Raw genomic sequence first — 24,121 nt, 5'->3', positions numbered from 1 at the left:
TCACCGGGTCCTGGACAGTCTGTTTATTTATGAGGAAAAGACTCTACACAAAGAAGAAGAGGCTTTCTGCAGGCGGGAAAGCCAGGGTGTTAAATATCCTCCTTCATATGCTCAGCTTCCTTCCTTGAGGAAGGGACCCAGTGGGAAACTGGCAGTGGGCTCTGTCCAGGCAGGAAGGAGAGTCAGGAACCCACAGCAGTGGCCTTACCCGATTCCACAGGCCCCGGTTCAACTGAACTCTGGCCTTCTGTTCTGCATCCTCCCTGGCTCTGCCGACCCACAGCCCACCTGTTCTTGGAGGCTTGTCTCCTCTAGGGCGCCTGCCGTGCTCACCTGTCAGAGGCAACTGTGGAAGGACCCAGACTGGGAGCCGGGACTGACACTACCCCTTACTAACCGTATGACTTCATACAAGTCACTCAGCCTCCCCAGCCTCTGTTTTCTCATCCATGAAATAACCCTACCTATCTTGCCGCGCTGCCAGAGGAGTGAATGAGATGGTCACTTGCCTCATTCCGGGCCCCTCACTACTTCTCTGTCTACTGCTTCTCAGTCTCCTTGGCCTGCTCCTCCTCAGCCTGTGCCTCACATTTATCAGTCCTCTTCCCTCCTCTCTCCTTGGGCTCCCAGATCTAAACTGCTACTCACCACGCCCATGCTCCAGATCCACACACCCAGCTACCTCTTGGGCCTCTCCATTTGCATCTCCCACAAGTGTCTCAAATCTGATTTATCTAAAACGGAACACATCATCTTCCTCTCCAAACTTGGTCCTCGTCCAGTGTTCTTTATCCCAGCAATACCTCTAGCATCCACTCAGCTGCTCAAGCCAGAAACCTGGGGACTTTCCTTGACTCGACTCCGACACCCACGGACAACAGCAGCAGCAGCCACCTTCCACCACGTGGCCTGGGAAACAGAGAAAGCGGGCCTGAAGCAAGACAGAATGAAGCAAAGACACCAAGAAGCCTGGCAGAGAGTAGGAGAGAAAAGACTATGTGAGTTCCTAAAGGGCTACATGCTCTGGTTCTGTTCTTGAGCCCAGCTGCAGCCCACCTCTTGGATTTTACGAGAGCTTCAGGACCTTTTCCAATAATGCTGCCACTGTCTCTTGCTTAAGTTAGTTTGAGTTGGGTTTCTACACTTGCAAATACACCGTACAAGAGTCCTAATTAATACAAACATATCGTATCAATCCAGAATAGGCTAGGCTATGCTGTGGTAAGGAACAACACCCACAATTCGGTGACTTAACTCCATGACATGTCCAGCAGCAGCAGGGGCTCTGCTCATTGCAGTCCCTTAGGAAGCTGCCACCATCCTGAATGTTGTTGGTCACTGTTCCAGAGGGAAAGAGAAACCCTAAGGGGTTTGACACCAGCAATTCAATACTCCAGCTCAGAAGTGGCATGTCACCTCCATTTGTAACTCATTGACCATAGCAAGTTACCTGGCTCAACCCAACCACAAGGGGGCTGTGAATAGTTCTGCCATGTGCCTGAAATATTTGGTGAACAATATTAATAACTACCTTACATTTCCTGCTGCCTATTCCACGCCAATCCCTGAGCCTAATGAAACCAAGGCTTAGGAAGGTCAGGTAACTCAGCCACTATACCAGGCAGAATGATTCTCACTGATCCAGAAGGATAGGAGAGGGTGCGGAATGAGAGAATGTACTTAAGACCGCTAACACAGTACCTGAGACTAAAAATAAATGCTGAGTAAATGTTTCTGGCATTCAAGAACAGGCTGTATAGTCACTTATTAGGGTTGCTGGCTGAGTACCAGATGGGTAGCAACACTGTGCACAGCCTTCCAACCATGAGCATCTAACTCCACTTTTCCTCGAATAATTATTTCTCTTCTTGGCAGTAATACTGCAAAGTAATTATCAACTACTCCCTACCTCGCCCACTCCTACAACAGCACTGTTGGCTCCACGGCTGGGAAACCAAGGCCTACAAAGGATATGGGTAAATTATGGGCGAACAAAGCACCAATCAACTAATACTGACTGAGTGTCCATGACATGTAAAGCATGATGTCCTGAGCTCCAAGTCAGTGTGCACAGCAGGAAAAGTGTGAGAAAGGGGCTTATACTTGGGACCTAGTCCTGGCTTTGTTGTTAATTTACTGTGTGGCCTTGAGCAAGTTTCTTCCAAAGTCTTGATTTTATCTCTGTAAAATGAGGAGACAGGAATATACCTGTAAAGTCCCTTTCAGCTTGGATAACTGATATAAATTATGTGCAGGGTCAAAAACCAAACCTCAGATATGGGAGGACTCACCTTTCTTTCTAGAAGCCAGTGAGGCCACAGAACCCTAGGAGCTCAAAAAGGACTTTAGATATGCTATTATCTAAAGCTGCACTTTCCAAAATGGTAGCCACTAGCCACATGTGGCTATTCGAAGTGTGGCTAAAGTGAGGTGTGCTGTTAAGTATAAAATACACACCAAATATCTAGATTTAGTATTAAAAAAGGAATGTAAAATATTTTTATATTGACAATATTTTGGGTCAAGTGAGTTAATTAAAATGTTACTAAAATTAATGTCACCTGTTTCTTTTTACTTTTTTAATGTGGCTACTTCAAAATGTAAAACTACAATGTGGCTCACATTATACTTCTATTGGACAATACTTGTATAAGGGGAAACTGAGGCCCAGAGAGGGTAAATGACTTGCCCATAAAGCCAGGTCTGGAACCAGGTCACCTGACTTCTCAGTCAAGGCTCTTTCCACCCTAACTGCCTGTGGTAGCCAATTTCCAAGATGGCCCCTAATGATCCTCACCTCTCATCACCTTTGTGTAGTCCCTTCCACACTGAGTAGGATTCGCCTATTAGGAGACAGCAGAAATAACTGTGTGACTTCCAAGGCTGGGCCTTAAAAGACATTGTGGCTTCCACCTTGTCTTTTTCTGGCATCACTTGCTCTGGGGGAAGCCAGTTACCAGGTCATGAGAACATTCAAGCAGCCCTATGGAGTGGTCCACAAGGTGAGGAGGTGAGGCCTTCTGTTAACAACCAACAGCAACTAAGCATGCGAGTGAACCACCTTGGAAGCTGATCCTCCAGCTTCAGTCAAATCTTCAGATGAAGCTGCCCCAGCTGACATCCTGACTGCACCTCATGAGAGACCTTGACCCAGAATCACCCAGCTAAGCTTCTCCCAAATTCCGGACCCACAGAATATATATGAGATAATAAATGTTTACTGTTTTAAGTCGTTAAGTTTTAGGGTGACTTGTTACACAGCAATAGATAATTAATACACAGCCTTATAAACTTACGGATGTCATATAAGATAAACTGACTTCTATCTTGGGCATTTGTACAGTGTGAGAAATTATTCTTGTCTTTCCCCCAGCCTCTGGCCTAGCTCAGGTTACCTAACTAAAAATAGCCATCAGGCTTGGGGAATCCAACCCAGGAAGCCAGGATCCCATTTTATTCTTTAAAAGGGTCTTTCCTTTTTCCCTTTATTGTGGAAAGCACCCAGGTCTCCTGAGAATGAAGAAGCACCACATAACACCACCTTCACTTGGGCCATACAGAGATATGATTCCTACAACATGAAAGGAACTGGAGCCCAGAACTGCCCAATTAAATACAGTCTTTAGGAAGTGATAAATATTTGAGAAATGACACTCTATGCTTTCTGAGTTTCTCTGAAAAATGATGTCAACAGTAGTGCGAATGTATATTTATTTTTTTCATATTATATTTATTCATATAACATGTGTTGCTTTTCATAATGTTTTCACATCTACTATATCTGAGGTGGAAAAGATATAAATAAACCAGGATACAAATGGAAACAATGGCTCAGAGCTCATGCTTTGCTCAGTCGCATGGTGAGTGAATGATGGGACCAAGTCTAGAATCTGGGTGTCAGCGACTCCAAGTAAGGCTCGGTGCTTTCCAAGGCAGGACCTCCCAGCTGTGGTAACATGAACGTCCTTCAGTTGGGGCTATCCTCTGAGATCAACGAGCACTTGTAAGTCTCCTTAAAGGCCTCAAGGAAAAGTGGTATTACTTCATCCACAGTGACGTGCCTCTGGAGCTCCTCACTCAGGGAAGTGACGCCGGTGCCAACCAGCCCGCAGGGCACAATGTGCTCAAACCACGTGAGGTCCGTCGAACAGTTCAGAGCCAGGCCGTGGGACGTGATGTGCCTTCCACAGCGGACTCCTGCAAGACAAGCCAGAGGGTCTTAGAATGGGAACCCTCCGTCCCTGGGATTCACAATCCCCCTCAATGTGATGAAGGAACTGGAGTAGATCACTGGTTTTCCAACTTTGTTTCTGGAGCACCCAAGGAGTCGTGCACAGATCGGGGAAGGGGGACAAAATTAGGGAGGGACGTGAGGCCCCACAGCAGCTGCACTTATTATGGAGATTCCAGAAAACGTCCTTTAACATAAAGATTGTGTTGCTTTAAAAAGAAAAACCTGAAAACTACTAAGCGCCCTTATTGTCCTGACTGTGATTCACGGGAAGTAACCTGGCAATTCACTTCTCGTAAAGACGAGCGTTGGACGAGATGAACCCTGAGGGCCCTTCTGAGGGTTCTGAATGTGAGATGTCAGTAAAGAGGCTTAAAAATTCCCGCGCTGCGGGTAGCTCCGATTCAAAGCCCGCGCCAGACACGCCTCCCCCGCGCCCGCGCTCGCCCTCCCCTCCAGGGGTCAGGCCGCGCCCCGCGGCGCTCACCGATCGCGCAAATCTTGCGCTCGCCGAGCCACACACCGGTGTAGGGCGGGGGCCGCGCGCGGGCGCCCGACAGGCCCCGGAGCTCGCACAGGCGCACAGCGCACGCCTCCAGCGCCGCCACGTGGGTGCGCAAGCGCAGGCCGAGGCGTCGCAGGTCGAGCACGGGGTGGCAAAGCAGTTGGCCCGGGCCGTGGAAGGTGGCCAGGCCGCCGCGGCCTGTGGCGCGCACCTCGGCGCCCAAGGCCCGCAGCCGCGCCGCCTCTTCGGGCGTCAGGCCGCCGCGCAGCCCGGCTGTGTACACGGGCCCCGCAGGCTCGCAGAGCAGGAGCGCGCCCGCCTCAGTCCCCGACAGCGCCTCAGTGCCTGGCTCGGGCTGCAGCCGCCGCAGCCAGCGCTCCTGCAGCGCCAGCAGCTCGGCGTACCGCACCCGGCTCAGCTGCACCAGCCGAACGGCCCGCGGCTGCATGGCGCCTCAGCATCCGCGGACTCCGCCCCCTGCCCGGGCCTGGGGGCGTGCCAGGGGGCGGGGACTCGGGGGCAAGTCCTCAGTACCTGTTACAAGCTGTTGAGAGGCTGATCCCAAGATCCGGTACTAGGTGTGACTCTTAATGTTTCATTCGTTTCAGCAAGCAGTGTTTAGGGCCTCCTTGTTTCTGCAGGCCCTGCCCTAGGCGCTTCGTACAGTGGTGTACAGTGTATGGGGTGGGGGGCGAGGTGTCCAGGGAAGTTACATTATTAGAGCAGACAGTAAGCAAGCATTACAGCATTAGATAAATAAGGCTATTTCACATGTTGATAACTGCTATGGAAAGAAAAATAAAATTGGGTATTGGGGGCCCTAGATGGAGTTCCCTGAGCAAGAGATTCTAAGGAGATGAACTTGCAGGAGCTTTTTGCGGGGGAGAAGATACTTTCAAGACCATGCCTAGAAGAGAGTGATGGAACCAGGGTTAGGCAGAGGGAGAGGTTGAAATGCGAAACAATCTCAGCAGAGGCCTCAGACAATCCCAAAGAATGATCTGAGCCTGGGATGACCTTTTAAAGTTGTTTCAGATGAAAGAAGGGGGCCAGAAATTTGTATCCTTGCATTGACCAGTGATAGATAAAGGCTATATCTGGAGAGGCTCTGTAACTTTTGGCAAGGCTGCTTCCTTCCGTGGAGGGCAATTCCCAGAGAGGGATTATGAGCCCTGAGCAACCTACTCCCAAAAGCTGGGGGAATGACTGGCTAGGTCCGGAGGATGGATCTGGACTACAGCATCCATTATATTGTATTGGAGTGTCATGTAAACAAATCTGAATTCATTCCATAGACTTTTACTGAGTACTATGTGTTAGGCCCGTTGCTGGGTGAAGAGGATACAGGAGGCTATACCACCCCTGTATTCCTAGCAGGGTACAGAACCCAGTTTTTGTGTCTTCAGTCTATCCTCCGAATCTGTCTTCCAAGCTGCAGCCAAGGATGGTGCAATTGAAAAGAAGAACGAAAAGAAGAAAGCAGAAAAGTTTAGAGAATAATGTAACAAATTACTGTTTACCCACCATCCAGCCTTGTCAAATTTTAATATTTTACTATTTTTCTCGGGTCTCTTTTAATTTTAGAAACTAACAACTTGGATTGCTCCCGTAGGTATCTAAAAGACATTTCATAAATATAGACATAAAAATCCTAAAGCAAATATTAGCAAATTGAATCTAGCAATGTCTAAGAGGATTAATACATTGTGATGAAGTAATGTTTATCCCAGAAATGCAAAGTTGGTTTAACTTTCTAAAATCAAGCAATATAATTTATCATAAAGGAGAAAAACCATATGATTATTTTCAATGATGCAGAAAAAGCAGTTGGCAAAAATCAACACCTACTCTGACTAAAACTCTCAGCAAACTGCGAAGAGAAGAGAAATTCCCAATAGATGAAGGGTATTGCATCAATTATGGTTCAGAAGAGAGAAACCACATAGGTAATATTTTAACTAAATTTTGTATTTTGAGAAAATTGCAGACTCACAAGCAGTTGTAAGGAATAATACAGAGAGATACTGCATACCCTGTATGCATTTCCCCCAATGGTAATTTCTTGCCAATGTCAGGATGAGGATTGTGACAATTGATGTTGACAGAGTCAAGATACAGAACCTTTCCATCATGACAAAGATCTCTCATGTTGCTCTTTTCATCTACACCACTACTTAACTCTTGGCAAACACTGTCTGTGTTACATAAATGGAATCATAAAGTAGGTAAATTTTTGGGATTGGTTTTTTTTTTCACTGAGCATAGTTTTTTGGAGACTCGTCTAGGTTATTGTATGTATCAATAGTTCATTTCTTTTTGTTGATGAATAGTATTCCATGGTATAGATGTACCGCATTTTGTTTATTCATCCATTGAAGTATAACTAGGTTATTTCCAGTTTTCAGATATTCTGAATGAAGCTGCTACAAACATTCATGTACAGGTTTCTCATGTGAAGATGAGTTTTCATTTCTCTGGAATAAATGCCCAAGAGTACAATTGCTGGGTCACATGGTAGCTGCATGTTTAGTTTTTCAAGAAACTGCCAAACTGCCCTCCAGAGTGGCTGTACCATTTTGCATTCCCATCAGCAAGATTCGTATGAGCAAACCAGGTTCTGTGCATCCTCACCAGCATTTGGCATTGCCACTGTTTTTTATTTTAGACATTATGACAGGTGTATACTGGTATTTCATTGTGATTTTAATTTGTATTTCCCTAATGGCTAATGGTGTTGAACATCTTTTCATGTGCTTATTTTCCATCTGTATATCCTCTTCAGTGAAATGTCTGTTCATGTCTTTTGCCCATTTTCTGATGATTGTTCTTTTCTACTGTTGAATTTTCAGAGTTCTTTGTATATTCTGTAGACTGTCTGTCCTTTGTTGGATGAGTGGTTTGTAAATAGTTTCTCCCACTCTATGGCTTGTATTTTTATCCTTTTAATGGGGTTTTTTGCAGAGCAAACGTAATTGTGATAAAGTCCAGTTTGTTCACTTTTCCTTTTATGGATCATGCTTTTGGTCTAAGTCTGTGCCTCACCCGAGATCCTGAAGACTTTCTCCTGTGTTTTCCCCTAAGTTTTGAAACTTTGGTCGTGTTTTCTTGTTTTGTTTTGCCTATGGCTGTCCCGTTGCTTCAGCACCATTTGTTCAAAGGCTGTTTCTTCCGTTAAATTGCTTTTACACCTTTGTCAAACACCAGTTGAGCATATTTGTGTGGCCAATTTCGGGGTTCTCTTCCGTTGATCTATGTCGCTTCCCTCCACTAACACCACAAATTCTTGATTGCTGTAACTAATAAGTCTTAAAGTCAGGTGATCTGATTCCTCCCACTTTATTCTTTTTTCCAAAATTGATTTAGTTATTCTAAATTGTTTTAGTTGTTTGCCTTTCCATATAAATTTTAGAATAATCTTGTCTGGATCTTAAAAAACTCTTGATAGGATTTTCATAAGACTTGCATTAAACCTGTCTATCAATTTGGGGAGAATTGACATTTTTGCTACATTGGGTCTTCCAGTCCGTGAGTGTGGTCTCATTATTTACTTAGATCTTCTTTGACTTCTTTCATTAGCGTTTTGTAGTTTTCAGCATACAAATCTATACATATCTTGTTAGATTTATACCTAAGTATTTCTCTCTTTTTAAGGTGATTTTAAATGGTGTTTTAAATTTCTGTGTCCATGTGTTCATTGCAAAGATATAAAAGTACAATAGATTTTTGTATATTTATCTTGCATCCTGCAAGACACTTTGTTGAACTCACTTATTAGTCCTAGGAGTATTTTGTAGATTCTTTAGGATTTTCTCTGTAGACAGTCTTGTCATCTGCAAACAAGAACAATTCTATTTTCTTGCTTTCTGTTGGGTATGCATTTAATTCTCTCTCTTTTTTTTTATTTTTTAAAGATTTTATTTTTTCTTTTTCTCCCCAAAGCCCCCCAGTACATAGTTGTGTATTTTTAGTTGTGGGTCCTTCTAGTTGTGGCATGTGGGATGCCCCCTCAGCATGCCTTGATGAGTAGTGCCATGTCCGTGCCCAGGATCCGAACCGGCGAAACCCTGGGCCGCCTGAAGTGGAGCACGCGAACTTAACCACTCAGCTGTGGGGCTGGCCCACGTTTAATTCTCTTGTTTTGCCTTATTGCACTGAATAGAACTTCCAGCACAACGTTGAATAAGAGTAGTAAGAGCAAACATCCTTGCCTTTTTCTAATCTTAGGGGGAAAGCGTTCAGTCTTTCACTGTTAAATATACTGTTAGTTGTAGGTTTTTTGTAGATAGTATTCATCAAGTTGAGGAAGTTTCCCTCTACTCCTGGTTTCCTGAGAGTTTTTATCATGAAGGATGTTGAATCTTGTCCAAAGCTTTTTTTGCAATGATTGATATACTCATGTGATTTTTCTTCTTTAGCCTGTTAATATGGTAGATTATATTGATTGATTTTTGAATGTTGACTAGCCTTGCATAGCTGGAATAAATCCCACTTGGTTATGGCGTAGAATTCTTTTTATACATTGTTGTATTCAGTTGGCTAATATTTTGTTGAGGATTTTTTTTCTTTTTGAGGAAGATTGGCCCTGAGCTAACATCTATTGCCTATCTTCCTCTTTTTGCTTGAGGAAGATTGCCACTGAGCTAACATCTGTGCCAATCATCCTCTATTTTATGTGGGATGCCACCACAGGGTGGCTTAGTGAGCAGTGCTAGGTCCACCCCCGGATTCAAACCTGCAAACCCTGGGCTGCCAAAGCACAGTGTGCGAACCCAACCACTATGCCACCAGGCCAGCCCCTGTTGAGGACTTTTACATCTAAGTTTATAAGAGATATTAGTCTATAGTTTTCTTTTTTGCTATAGGGTAATATACTAGCTTCATAAAATGATTTGGGAAGTCTATTTTCTGGGAGAGATTGTGCAGATTGTCTTCATTCTTCTTTAAACATTTCGTAGAATTCTCTGTGAAATCATCTGGGCAGGGAGAGTTCTTTTCTGAGATTTTTAAAACCACAAATTCAATTTTCTTAGTTATAGGGCTATTCAAATTATCTATTTCATAGTGGGTGAGTTGTAGTCATTTGTGTTTTTCAAGGAATTGGTTCATTTCATCTAAGCTGTCAATATTTACATGGTCTGCAGTGTTGTCCTTTTTGTCATTCCTGATGTTGGTAATTTGTATCTTCTCTTTTTTGTCTGTCAGTCTTGCTAGAGGTTTGTCAATTTTATTAATTTTTTTAAAGAATCAGCTCTGTTTCATTGTTTCTATTGTTTTTGTTTTCAATTTCATTGATTTCTGTTCTTATCTTTATTATTTTCTTCCTTCTGCTTGCTTTGGGTTTATTTTGTTCTTATTTTCCTATGTTTTCTAGGTGGGATCTTAGATAATTGCTTTGATATTTTTCCTCTTTCCTAGCATATAGGTAGAGTGCTATAAATTTTTCCCTCTTAGTGTGACTTTAGCTGTCTCCCACAAAGTTTGATATGTTCTGTGTTCATTTTCCTTCAATTCAATGTATTTGTTTTGTTTCCCTTGAGACTTCCTCTTTGATCCATGGATTATTTAAAAGTATGTTGTGTTCCTGTTATCTTACTGTTACTGATTTCTAGTTTGATTCCATTGTGGACAAAGGATACACTCTGCATGATTCAATTCTCTTAATTTTTTTTTTTTTAATGGCCAAGCATGTGGTCTATCTTGGTATATGTTCTGTTGGCATTTTAAAAGAAGGTGGATTCTTCTGTTGTTGGATGCAGTGTTCTATAAATGTTAATTAGAATCTGTTGGTCAATGGTGTTGGTGAGTTCTATATCCTTGCTGATTTTCTGTCTAGCTGTTCTGCCAGTTGTTGAGAGAAGGGTGGTAAAGTCTCCAACTATAATTGTGGATTTACCTATTTCTCCCTTAAGTCTCATCGGTTTTTGCTTCACATATTTTGCAGCTCAGTGCATATTCATTTAAGATTGTTATATCTTCTTGGTGAATTGACCATTTTATAATATTCTTCTCTGTCTCTGATAATTTTCTTTGCTCTGAAGTTTATCCATTATTATGGTAGCCACTCCTACTTTCTCCTTTGATTAATTTTGCATGATATATCTTTTTTCCATCCTTTTGCTTTCAATCTGCCTTTATTGTTATATTTAAAGTGAGTTTCTTATAGACAACATATGGTTGGGTCATGCTTTTTCCCACTCTGTCAATCTCTGTCTTTTAATTGATATATTTAGATCATTTAGATTTAAGGTAATTCGTGATATATTAAGGCTTAAGCCTGACATTTTATTTTTTTGTTTGTTGTCTCTGTTTATTATTTTTATGTTTTCTTTTTCCTATCTTCCTGTGCTCAACATCATTAATTATCATGGAAATGTAAGTTAAAATTAAAACCATGATGAAATGCCATTATACACACAGCAGAATGGCTAAAATTGAAAAAATTGAAAACATCAAGTGTTAGCAAGGTTGTAGAGCAACCAGAACTCTTATACATTGTTGTGGTAGTGTGAAATGGTACCAATGCTTTTGGTGAAGGTCTGGCATTTCTTATGAAACTAAATATATGTGTATTCTATGACCTAGTTTTAATCCTAGAAATTTACCCATGATAAATGAAAACATTTATACTGCAAAAGATTTATACAACAAAGTTCACTGCAACTTTATTCATAATACTCCCAAACTGGAAACAGCCCAGGTATCTATCAATAAGAAAATGGTGTGTTATAGTCATGCAATGGAATACTGCCCAGCAATTAAAATGGACAAACTATCTTCTTTGAGTAGCATAGTGTGTAGCTCACAACAGTCTCAAGTATGATGACTATGCTAAGTGCTTCATGCATTTTATCTTATTTAATCCTTCCAGCCCTATGAAGAAGTCACTATTATTGTTGCTGAGCCCCTTGTGTATATTTTCTTATTTAATTGTATACGCCCCTTTGACACAGTATTCTGACACCAACTGGAATACTGAAATACAATTTAATTCCAATGCTAACCATCCAAAGTTAGCACCAGACTCCACAGGTATAAAAGCATGGTTCCCAACAAGACTGTCCTTCTTCAGATGCCAGCTTCACTAGCTGGGGGTCCTGGCCACCTGCACTTCTGACCAGCTGGCTACAAATTCTGAGGTTTCCGTGACCCCCTTGGGTTCAGTAAGTTCCTAGAACAACTCACAGAGCTCAGAAAAGCACCGTAGCTGCAATTCCAGTTTTATTATAAAGGATACAAATCAGGACCAATTAAATGAAGAGACACACAGGGTGGGGCCTGGGAGGGTTCTGAATTTAGAGCTTCCATGACCTCCACCCATGGAATTAGGAGGCATCACGCTCCTGGCACACTGATGTGTTCATCAGCCAGGAAGCTCTACTGAACTTTTGTGTTAAAAGTTTTTATTGGGGTTTCATTACATTGGCATGGTTGATTGAATCATTGGCTGGGTGACTGAACTCAATCTCCAGTCCTCCTCTTCTCCCTGGAGACCAGGCTGGCTCAAAGTCCCAACCGTCTAATCACTTGGTTGATCTTTCTGGTGACCAGCCCCCATACTAAGTCATCCCATCTCTTAGCAGAAACTCAGATTTATGATCCAAAGAGTTTGTGATAACAAAGACACTCCTATTACTTGGGAAATTCAGAGGGTTTAAAGTCACCCTCCCAGGAATCAGGGACAAAGGCTAGTCAAATTATTATATAAGAGATAGGCATTATTATTGCTCCCATTTTACAGAGAAGTAGACACCTACAGAGGTTGCTGAAAGTCACACAGCTAGTAACCAGCAGAACTAAGACTCAAACCTAGATATGTCTGCTCACAATCTTGATACTCTTCTCCACTATATATATTGTCGGAAAGTAATTGCTCACTGTTTACTGAATGAATGAATTACTAGGAAAACATCGAAGATGATTCTGAAATTTCTAGCTTAGGGGACTGAGAATGATCAAGGACTTTCTAAGAACTTTGTTGTTCCTAGACAAATGTATACACTTGTGTAACCACCACACCAATCAATCATGCATATGGAATATTTCCATTACCCTAGAAAGTTTTCTTATGCCTATTTGCATCAATTTCTCCTCCCTTCTTCCCCAGGCAATCATCCGTCTAATTTCTGTTACAGTAGGTTGGTTTTGCCTGTTCCAGGACTTCATATAAAGGGAATTATGTAGTCTTTTGTGTATGGCTTCTTTTACTCAAAAGCTATGGATTTTTTATGATTAAAAGTAGGTAAAATATCAAAGATGACTAAATTTAATGGTGTTCTGTTGATGGACAGAATAAGAATAAGAAGAAACACTTAACTCATAAATGATTATGTACTTAAAAAAATTTTTCTTGCCTTCATTTCAGCAAAATCACTCATGTTGTTATAATCAAGATTTTAAAATAAATTTATTTGATTGACAGTAAAGTCCAAAGTTAAATAAACTTTGTTGAGTCATTGTATGTTTTAGGGTTTTTTCTAGTTATTAATTTCAGTTTAGAAAAACTTTCCAGTAGCAACTGGAATTGTCAATAAAATTCTTAAAGCAATATTTTAGATTTTAAAAAGTATCATGAATTTTATATATTATGGTTAAATATTATGAGAACATATAATAAATTATCTATTTCATAATTATATTTATATTAAAATAAATTTAGAAAAATTATTCACATATAATACATTATAACAGAAAATATTCCAAAAACATTTTAATTTCATCATATAAATCACTACCATCATATAAATCACTATATTGTGATTTTTATCATTCCTTAAAGCAATATCTAAGTATAAAGAGTCCATATCATGCTTCACACATGCTGTAACCAGATAAATGTAAGAGTAGTATGAAATGTTTAACATTGCAAAATATTTATTAGTTGCCATGTGCAAACTGTTGCAAATACCAAGCAATTCTTGAGTTCCTCCTAGGCCAGGAACTGGAACACAAAGAGAGGCAAGAAAATGGATTCCCTGCTCCTCTGGGAAATGATGCTTCTTATGCGCTCTGCGCTCATGCCATCTGAGAGAAAGGATTTCACGGGACCAGTTCATTTGTTTGTCTCTTCTCTTACCCAAGAGCTTCTGCCACTCACGTGCCCCCCATCTTCTACAGCAGTGTCCAGCTCTGGTGTGAGCAGCCACACAAGCTACAGAACTTCAGACACAGCCATGCAATGGAAATGGTCTAATCCATGATTGAGTGGGATGGTGGTTACACAGGTGGATACATTTGTCTCCTCAAACTATGCACTAAAATGTGTGTGTTTTATTGAATGTAAAATATACAATTTTTTGTACTGAAGATGTAGGGCAAGACTTGTGGGGAAGTGACCCTGGAGCCTGAATGGGGTTAGGCAGAGAAGGAGTGTTTAGTGTACAGGACATCAGCTCCCGAGTGTCAAGGCAACCGTGTATTCTTTATTAAACTGCGTGTGTGTGTCTGATACATAAGGCCTCTAAAGCCCAGGGCCCAAGGTGGGGACCCCTCTTGCCCAAGTCCATGGGTGGTATTGCATTCTTGATTCCTCCTTTTTCCTTCACTCCCCCATATCCAGTCCATCAGCTGGTCCTGTGGATTGTGCCTCCAAAATAAATCTCTCTCCTTTCTCCAGCTCCACTGCCCCCCTCCAGCCCAGGCTGCCATCATCTCTCACTGGGACTACAACAATCGCTTCTTAACAGGCCTCTCTGCTTCCACTCTTGCCTTCCCCCTATCTGCTCTCCATGTAGCAACCAGCATGATCTTAAAACATAAATAGCATCAAGTTGCTATCTGGCTTAAAACCATTCAACTGCATCCCCTTTGCTCTTCAGATAAAGACCAATAACCTTAGTGACCTTTAAGGCTCTTCAAGGACTGGCACCTGTGCAGCTCTGTGGCCTCAGGCCATCCTCCCGATTCTGATTTATTCTGGATCAGCACATCCTGTTCAGTGGTTTGGGTGATTGCCCAGAGGTTTGTTGTCTCCTGCACGCACCGCAAGCAGGCAGGGACTATGTGTTTTGTTCATTGCTCGCCTACCTTGTGCAATGAAAGTGCTTAATAAGTATTTTTGCCAAATAGCCAAATAGATGAATGGATTTTTTTTAAATTGGAGGTTGGCACAGACAGGTCTGGGTGTTTGAAACGTCCCTGGCTGCAGCGTGGAAGGTCAGATAGGTGGGAACAGGCTGGAGGGAGGTGGCTGCTGCCTGTGCACGGGCTTAAGATCTCACTGGACCAACCAACTGCCACTTTTGAGAGCTAATGATGAAAAAAATAAGAGGTAACAAAGGCTGAAACAGGGAAGGAGAGGCCAAGAAGCAAAGGCTTTCTGCTTTATATAATGGGGATCTGTGTAAGATTTCATTGGAGAAGTTTCCATTACTAAAAACGGATTTCAGAACCCCTAGTGTAGTGGAAAGAACAGCCTGGTAGTCAGGAGTCCTGAGCGTATGCCCTTTCCCTCTATGTCCTTCGGTAAGTCCCTTGCCTTTCTTGAATCTTGGTGTGGGCAGGGATCTGGTAGACAGCGCTGACAATCAGAGTCTACACAGGGTGGCCAAGCCCTCACGGGCCTGCTCTGGCCTGAGTCCTTGCTTAGTCTTACCTGTGCCTCCTTAGAAGCTGAGGAGAGGGTTAGTGATACTAGAGATTAGGGACCCGAGAGGTCCCACATTTATGTCTTATCACATGCCTAGGGACAGGCTGGGCCCCTGGCTGTTGTTAACGAGGAAGGAGAGGGAGCCGATGGGATCTGGCAAGGGGGCCATAATTGGCTATGGGCCTTGTGCTGAAGGGTCAGGATCCACAGTCAGAATCAGGGTACAAAGGGATGTGGCTCAATCTAGGAGCATAGTAGCCAGCAAGAACACCAGGATGCAGACCACAGACAGAACTGTGGATCCCCAAAGCAAGAATGCAGCCAGCAGCTGGGGAAGACAGGCTATTCCGCGTCCAGCTACATGGATTGGGATCAAGCAGGACCCTGGCCCAACAGGGACCTGGGGGCAGATTTTAAAAACATCCAATTACATTTCCGTCTCATAGAAGAAGTGTTTTCTTCTTCTATGAGAAGTGCTCTGGCAGAGTCAGTGGCTCCCTCTTCTCTGTAGCTCTTGTCATGCTGTACTGCCATCACCTGTGGACGTGTCTGTTTCTACTTCTGTGCCAATTCATTTTTATATTACGAGCACCCACTGTGGGGTGGGGTAGGACAGTAAGTATTCATTGGATGGATGGATAGATGGATGGATGGGTGGATGGATGGGTGGATGGATGGATAGACAGAGGGAGAGATGGAACAACACACTAACCCCATATGTTGGGGAAAGGCTGGGGCTCAGTATGTAGATGGGTACTCAGGGGAACCACATACCCTTCTAATACCCAGCTTTCCAGTTTACTGCTTTTATTTATTTATTCAGAAAACATTTTTACTGGGCACCTGCTATGTGCCAAACTGTGAGATGTGTACTATGAGGGATTTTAAGAGGAATAAGACAGGGTCCTCGTTAAGGGCGAGGATTCTGGAGCCTGACTACCCAGATTTGAATCTTGTCTCTGCCACTTACTAGCAGCCTAATGGTAAGCAATTTAGTCACTCAGTTTCTTCATCTGTGAAATGAGGAAAATAATAGTGCTTCCTTCACGGGTTGTTAAGATATTAAAAGCATTGATGATTTTAAAGCTTTTATAGTGCCCGGCACACAACATAAGTGTTAGCTTTACTCTGTATCCTCAGGTCACAGGTCAAATGTGGGGAGGGTGAGAGGGTGATGAACCCAACTTACAATAACCAAGGCTGACTACATATTAGCAGAGGTCCAGACAATTTGTTGAGGGAAGGGATGGGGGAGGCATTGGGGAGGAGGTGCTCTTGGAGCTGAGCCTTGTGGGTTGACTTTAGATTCGATTCAGCATGCTATGGGGTGCACACATTTTAGGGCAATGACAGGCAAATATCAGTCCTGAATCCTGAAAATTTAAGGTCCCTAGAGACCTGAAGGCCACCTTGACCCATTGTTTCCTTTTATGGTCAAGACACCTGGTAAAAGGTCCCAGTTCAAGGACACACAGCTGGTTATTTATTTAACAAATCATTCATTCATTATGCAAATATCTACTAAGAACTTACTGTGTGCCTGGCACTAGGCTAGGTGGGGATCCAGGGATCAAACTATGCCTTATCTGCCACAAAGGAGCTCACATTTTCAAATAAATAGTGCTAGACACAGAACATGAACCCAGATCCCCAGTCTCCCAGCCTAGATTTCCTTCCAATTCACACCAGGACCTTCCTCAGGCTGGAGCCCTGGGCTCCTCTTCTACAGGAACCAAGTCACTTGAGTTACTTTCCCCACCTCACACAGATTTATTTGTAGATTATGGGTACCTTGGGACAGGATTTTACGTAACCCAACCTCTGTTTTTCCCTCGGAGCCTGGAGCTATCTAAATGCTGTGTTTATTTTTAAACAACAGCACTGCCATTGATGACTCACAATGACTTTTGTAAATCTGCTCTGAAACCTACCATTGTATGTGTCCGTCCATGTTATTTTGTCTCCCTTCCCAATTTCTTGGCCCTGAACCTCATTCTGGTTGTTATTCTGTCCCCTGACTCCGTTCTTGCTTCCTCCTCCCCTACTCCCGTGGACTGTTCCCCAACTACATAAGGGTTAGTTGATATTTATGTTTGATTGTCTACACTTCCTTGGCCCCAAAAATTGCTTACGGAATCTAGCCACACACCCTTTGAAGGGCTCCCTTCTTGTCTAAGAGGGTAGCTGGGGCAGAGAGAGATCACACCCACCCTAGGTTCCCTCTCTGGGTTAGTGGCCTCACCATCCTCAGAGATCTTGTATCCGTTAGGCACCACAGGCCCAGCACCTGGAGCTGACAAGCTTTTTTTTTTTTTTTTTAATTTTTCCTTTTTCTCCCCAAAGCCCCCCAGTACATAGTTGTGCATTTTTAGTTGTGGGTGCTTCTAGTTGTGGCATGCAGGATGCCGCCTCAGCATGGCTTGATGAGTGGTGCCATGTCTGAGCCCAGGATTTGAACTGGCGAAACCCTGGGCCACCGAAGCAGAGCACGTGAACTTAACCACTCAGCCACGGGGCCAGCCCCTGACAAGTTTTTCAAAGACTTATAAAAATGTTTAAGACCACGCTCCTTCCCATTTTTTTTACAGAATCGAAAATACAAAAACTGAAAATCTAAATCAATAAATATTTTTTAAAAGTTTACCAGTGTGAACTACTATCAGCTTAATTAGTTGTTCAATTTAATTGTGACAGTGACTGCCACATATCCCCTTCTTCCTTTATTAATAGAGTGTCTGAGTTTTAACTAAGCACAAGATCACCCAGCAAAAGAATACACTTCCCAACTCCTCTTGAAGCTAGACCTGGTCATATGACTAAGTTTGGGATGTGGAAAGTGAGTACGAGTGCTACCTGCTCCTTCTGGTTGTGCACTGGATGTGGGCTCTTCTTCATATTTCCCCTGATTCTCTGGCCGGGGCTGCTGCATTGGACAACTCCAGGGGCACATTCACGTTGCAGTACATGTGAACGGCGCTCCCTGCCGTTGAGCAATGCAGTGGCCCTGCCCCTGGCTGCGATGTAGACCTTAAGGCCAAAGCTGGAACTGGTGTTCGAAAACATTTGATTACATTTAAAAAGTAATTTGTAAGTTTGCTTTTCTCACTTTACAAACATTCCATGTATGGTCTGTGATGGCCAAGAAATCAAATCTTATCATAATTTAAGTAGACATAGCCAAATGATTTCAAAGTAAAATTTTAAAAAGCCTTTCAAATATTCTTAGCAAGGAAATAATATTTGATATGGGGTATAGAAACATTTTAATATGGGATAGAGCCTTCCCTGACCTCTCCATAGAGGACAGCACCCTGCCTCGTACACCTCTGTTTAGATCCCCGCCTCCCGCACTGGGCGGTCAGCTCCTCCAGGTGAGGGGTGGGGTCTGATGGCTCTCTGGGCCCAGCAGAGGCCCTGATGATGTGGAGCAATTTTCCAGTAAATACTGAAGGAATGGATGGTAATAGAGAGTCCCGACGGTATTTACCGCAGCCCTATTCTCACTTGATAGCCTCTGTGCGCGTGGAGCCGCACATTTAGACAAACTAAACTTGATCTTCTTGAAAGAGTCGGCTCTTTAAAGGCAGAGACCACGTCTTCCACATCACTTCTCGCTCTCTCACAGACTGGGAAAGAGCACACAGATGTGAAGAGTGGAGGAGCCTGGTCAGACAGAGTTGAATCTCAGCCTGGACTCTTAGGAGCTGAGTGTCCCTGGGGAAGTTACTTCACCTCTCTGAGCCTCAGATTTCTCAGAGGCTGAGGCTGAGGATTTGTCTGAGGTGTAAGAGTGGGGATGACAGAATCTACCTCATATGGTGGATGTGAGAACTGAGTGAAATAATGTATATAAAAGCGTCCAGTGGTTACCAGGGGCTCGGCGAGGGGGAATGGGGAGTTATTATTAAGGGGTACAGAGTTCAGTTTGGGATGACGAAAAAGTTTTGGAGATGGATAGTGGTCACGGTTGCACAGCAGTGTAAATGTACTTAATGCCACTGAACTGTACACTTAAAAAATGGCTAAAATAGTAAATTTTATATTATATATATTTTACCACAATAAAAATACATAAATAAATATCCTGAGTGAAAGAAGCCAAACCCCCTCCACCCCACACAAAAGAAGCCTGGTCCCAGGTACACAGTGGATGATCTGTATATCTGCATTTTGTTCTTCCTTCCGTCTGGATTTCTCTTCACCTGGGATCCAGGGCCACGGCCAAGAGGCAGGATGACGGAGAGCAGGATGCGTGTTGAGAGAGGAAGTGATTAAACATTGAACAAGGATTTGGTGGTTGTGGGGTCAAAGCTAGGACGACCCCCTGGGAAAGCCAGGCATGAGGAGCCGGGCTGCCTCTCTGCCTGGAAGGAAGAAGGATGTCCGGGGGTGAGGGATGACACTAGTGGTTTTGGCCATGGGAGGAAAGTGAGCTATCTAAATTAAGGAAGAAAGGCGGGAGGGAGCTGCAGGATGTCCATACTGGCCTATGTTGCAAAAATAAATGCTTCTGGAAGTAAATACATACGTAAATAAATAAGTACAGATTTTTTTTAAAGCCCCCAAATCCACTTTCTTGTTCCACTTTACCAAGGACGAGGGCAACATAATAAGCTGAGAAGGAAAACAAAGAGATTTTAGATTCCGGCTGCTATGGGAAAATTACAAACGACATCTGACGCTATCTTTGTTTCTTTTTCGTTATGAAAAATACCTTGCCTGACATGGGCACCCTGCCACCATTCGAGAACCGTGAGAATCCAGTTTGTTCCCAAAACACTGCCATAGAGAGGTGAGGTCACAAGAGAACATTGCTCTCCCCCAAGGGAGCCTGACCAAAAATAAATAAATGAATAAATGATAAATAAATAATGTCCTGGAAGAAATGGGAATCAGAGCACATGGCCTCTGGTCTGGTGCTTTCACATCCTAGCTGGGTGCCCTGGGGCAGGTCATTTTCCCTCTGCACTTTAGTTGTGTTCATCTCATAGGGCACTTCCATTTCTAATATTCCACGAGTCTAAGATATACTTTTCTCAAGCCCTTGAAGAGAACAATGGGAGTTGGAGAGAGGAAAGAAAATACAGAGCTGGATGGTAGAGCTGAATATCCCAGAGCTGGAAGAGAGATCACCTCACTCATTCACTCATTCATTTGCTCATCCATTCAGTATTCCTACCTGATCAAATACCCTGTGCCTGGCCCTGTGTAGGGAAGTGAGGACCAGAAATGGATCGGACTCAGTTCCTACCCTCACAGTTTGCGGTCTAAGGTAAAGACATCACAGAGCTTTAAAAACGATTGGACCAGAGTTTCTCCAACCCGAGTCTGTAGATCCCTCGAGGCTAATATATGTGTTTTCAGGAGGCTGAAACATGTCTATGAGATCTTTTAAATGTTATCTTTTACTTTGGTGATCCAAACAATTAAAATAAACGTGTTCTGAACTGTTTGAAAGACCACCAGCTGCCATGCCTCTTTGGCATTTACTTTGTGTTTGTGATCCCTCTGATGCCCGATAGTGCTATGTTGGTTGTTATAGACAGACCAGGAAAATAGGGAGGTGGACTAAATGTAAATGATGCGCCCGTGCCAAGTGAAAGTCAAGTGAGGTCTTGGTGCACTGTCAGAATAACGGTTTCCCCAAGCTTGACGAGAGAAACATGGCGGGGGCTGTCTGCAGCACACAGTGCCGTGGGTGCCCAGACTCAAAAGAACTGTGCTGTGGTCAGGTTCCACACGGCGATTTAATTTCAGCAAAACAACGTCTTCTGTCACCTTACAGTGAAGTGTTTATTCGAATTGTATAGGTTTTGTAGTTTTATGTTTCATTCGTCTTAGTTTAGAGTTGTAGAAGAGTTATAAACACAAGGAATATAGACTGAGTTTTGTGCTTATAAATATGTAAGTGGTATAAAAATAAAAATAATTTAAGTCAACTTTGGTGTGAGTCTGTGAGAATTTAAACAGGGGCCCATTCATTACTTGAGTTTGAGAAAATTTCTGTTATCTGCTCCGTGAACAATTCTCATTGTTAAGAATTTCTTCTTTCTGGGGGCTGGCCCCGTGGCCAAGTGGTTAAGTTCGCGCGCTCCACTGCAGGCGGCCCAGTGTTTCGTTGGTTCGAATCCTGGGCGCGGACATGGCACTGCTCATCAAACCACACTGAGGCAGCGTCCCACATGCCACAACTAGAAGAACACACAACGAAGAATATACAACTATGTACCAGGGGGCTTTGGGGAGAAAAAGGAAAAAAATAAAATCTTTAAAAAAAAAAAAAGAATTTCTTCTTTCAGTCTAGTGGGAGTCTTTCCTGCTGCCACCTAAGGTCAAAATGGCCTCCAAAAAGATGAACCACGACCTATCATCATTTAGTTCAATAAAAGGTGTACAGGGCCTCGAGGAGGCAACCCGTCTTCCAGGGTTAGGCACATCTGATTGAATTTATCTTTTTCTGCTGCCCCCAATATGTACTTTCTGCTGCAGCCATGCCTCAGAGTTTGGTACCTTAGCAGTGTTTTTACTAAGAAACTTGGGCAAAGTCCTTAATCCTTCCAAACTCCACTTCCCTAATCTGCAAAACAGTCATACTAATAAAACTTTACCTCTTAGGGCTGTTCTGAGGATTAACTGGGCAAGTGCCTGGCGTATGGTAATAATAGTTGTGAGAGCCACCATTTAGCATTAGCTAAACACATTTTGCACTTTATATTATTTAATCTTCCCAACAACTCTGCATGGAGATAGTTTATCTCAATTGTATAGCTCAAGAAACAGGCTTAGAGAGGGAAAGCGAATTTGCTCAAATGGCTGAACTGGGATTCAGATCTAACTGGCAAACGTGGAAATGGCCTTTGCTTCTGACCGTTGCCTAAAGTACTCACACCCTACCAGCTCCATCTGTGGATATATCCTGCCTGCCTTTTAAAATTCTTAGCTAGAATTAAGCTCTCCTATGTGCTCTTACCTTTAGCTTGGCCTCATGGATTACAAGAATTTAATCTAGCTTTGTATCATACAGAGTCAGTTTACCTGCTGGGGAGTGGTGGATGGGGACACAATATCTGCAGTCTGGGAACAATCAGATGTTCTCAGGTTCTTAGCCCCCACCCAGTGAAGTCACTACATCCAGAGCCCCTTCCCAGAAAGCCCCCACCACTCCTTTTCCTTGCCTCGGTTCCCAGGGGCTCACTTAGGCATTTGTTATATTGAATGGGACTGAATGGAGCCAGGAGACTTGGGCTCCAGCCCCTGCCCCACAGCTACAGGGTCTGGTTTGGACCAGTCATTTGAACTCTCTGGGCCTCAGACTCTGTAAAATGGGGTGGGGGTGTGTGTGGAATGGATGCTTGGTGAAGTCCTACCCATCTGCAAAATTCTATGTTTCTAAAGTTCTAGCCAGAGCATTGACGTGAGGCCAGTGGCCAGTTTAAGCTTCTTGGAGCAGGGCATTTCCTGAGATAAAGTTTATTGTAGTATATCTTGATGAACTGTATCAAGAAGGGGAAAAAAATGGATATTGAAAACAAACGTTACCATAGTCATGTTTGCCTTCCAGAGAATGCCACATTCATCAGTAGAGATAAGATTTTATTTGTCTAGAAAAACGCCATGATCAGCCCTTTCGGATATGAAAGGTGAGTCTTTCTCCCTCACCCCTTGAACAGGGTATGATCTGGAAGGGGAGGGCAAGACAAAGAAAGGTACACATTGCACTGCATAAGAGAATGATGAAAGTTTAGCTATTGTTCACGGACAGCTTCAGAGACTAGAAGGTAAAATGCTTAAGAACAGAGAGAGGAGAAACATATGGACTTTAAAGAGGGAGAAAGAGCCTACAGAAAGATGCCAATGGGAAAAACCTCATGACAGAGGATGGCTAATAAATTAGGGAAGTAACATTTGACGTTCAGCTTCTTTCTTGTCTGTGATGTAATTACTCTCCACCACCTGTAACTCTTCAGTAATACACTTGTTAGTACCTCCTTGGGAGAAAGAAGTATGGGAGGTGGGAGGTTGGTGTCCACTGTGGGACAAAGGGGGTCAGACAGAGTAAAGCGAGGGCCAAGGGCAATGATCAGAAGCAAGACACAGAGCTGCTGCAACAATTTAGCGCAACCCCGACTGACTGAGAAGAAGGTAACATGCCTTCCCAAGCCCCTAGAGATATGGAGGAGGGCTCTGAATTTCTGCAGTATATGGCATGAAGAACTGGCTCATTTTACTTTTTGTTCTTTAATACTTTATTGAGATATAATTGACATACACTGAACTGCACATACTTAAAGTTTATAGTTTGGTAAGTTTTGACATATGACGTGTATGTCAGAGACCGTTATCACAATAATGAACATTTCCATCACCCCCAAAAGTTTCCTTATTCTCCTTTGCAATCCCTTCCTCCAACCCCTTCACCCATTCCCAGGCAATCACTAATCTACTTTCTGTCACCATAGATTGGTTTGCATTTTCAATGTCTATATCTTTTTGAGTGAACCTTAGTAGTTTGCATCTTCAAGGAAATTGTCCATTTCATCCAAATTGTCAAATGTGTTGACATAAAGTTGTTCGTAATATTGTTTTATTTTCCTTTTAATATCTGTAGAATCTAAGGATATCACAAGTCTCATTCTTGATATTTGTAATTTTGTCATCTTTTTTTTTTCCTGATCAGTGTGGCTAGAAGTTTATCAATTTTATGATCTTCTCGAAGAGCTTTCTTTTGGTTTCGTTGACTTTCTCTATTTTTCTGTTTTTGACTTCATTGATTTCTGTTTTTAATTTTTTCCTACTAAGG

The 24,121-nt window shown here is 43.0% G+C and overlaps 1 protein-coding gene across 2 annotated transcripts; it reads right to left on the bottom strand.

Moving 5' to 3' along the window:
* Positions 1-3,697: 3,697 nt before the first annotated feature.
* LIPT2 (lipoyl(octanoyl) transferase 2) lies at positions 3,698-6,289 on the bottom strand. Of its 2 annotated transcripts, none has more exons than XM_014741938.3 (2): positions 4,719-6,289; positions 3,698-4,197 (listed from the first exon to the last, which is right to left on the bottom strand). In XM_014741938.3, the coding sequence occupies exons 1-2, from the start codon at positions 5,182-5,184 to the stop codon at positions 3,968-3,970; spliced, it is 696 nt and encodes a 231-aa protein (XP_014597424.2). In that variant the 5' UTR covers positions 5,185-6,289; the 3' UTR covers positions 3,698-3,967. The 2 variants fall into 2 exon arrangements, with proteins under 2 accessions (XP_014597424.2, XP_023501497.1); XM_023645729.2 differs by having other exon boundaries at positions 4,755-6,289.
* Between the last annotated feature and the right edge of the window lie 17,832 nt (positions 6,290-24,121).

The sequence above is a fragment of the Equus caballus genome, chromosome 7 (assembly GCF_041296265.1).
Source record: "Equus caballus isolate H_3958 breed thoroughbred chromosome 7, TB-T2T, whole genome shotgun sequence".
NCBI classification, from domain to species: Eukaryota; Metazoa; Chordata; class Mammalia; order Perissodactyla; family Equidae; genus Equus; species Equus caballus.
The sequence above is the reverse complement of the archived record's forward strand: the minus strand, read 5'-3'. Positions and strand labels throughout refer to the sequence as shown.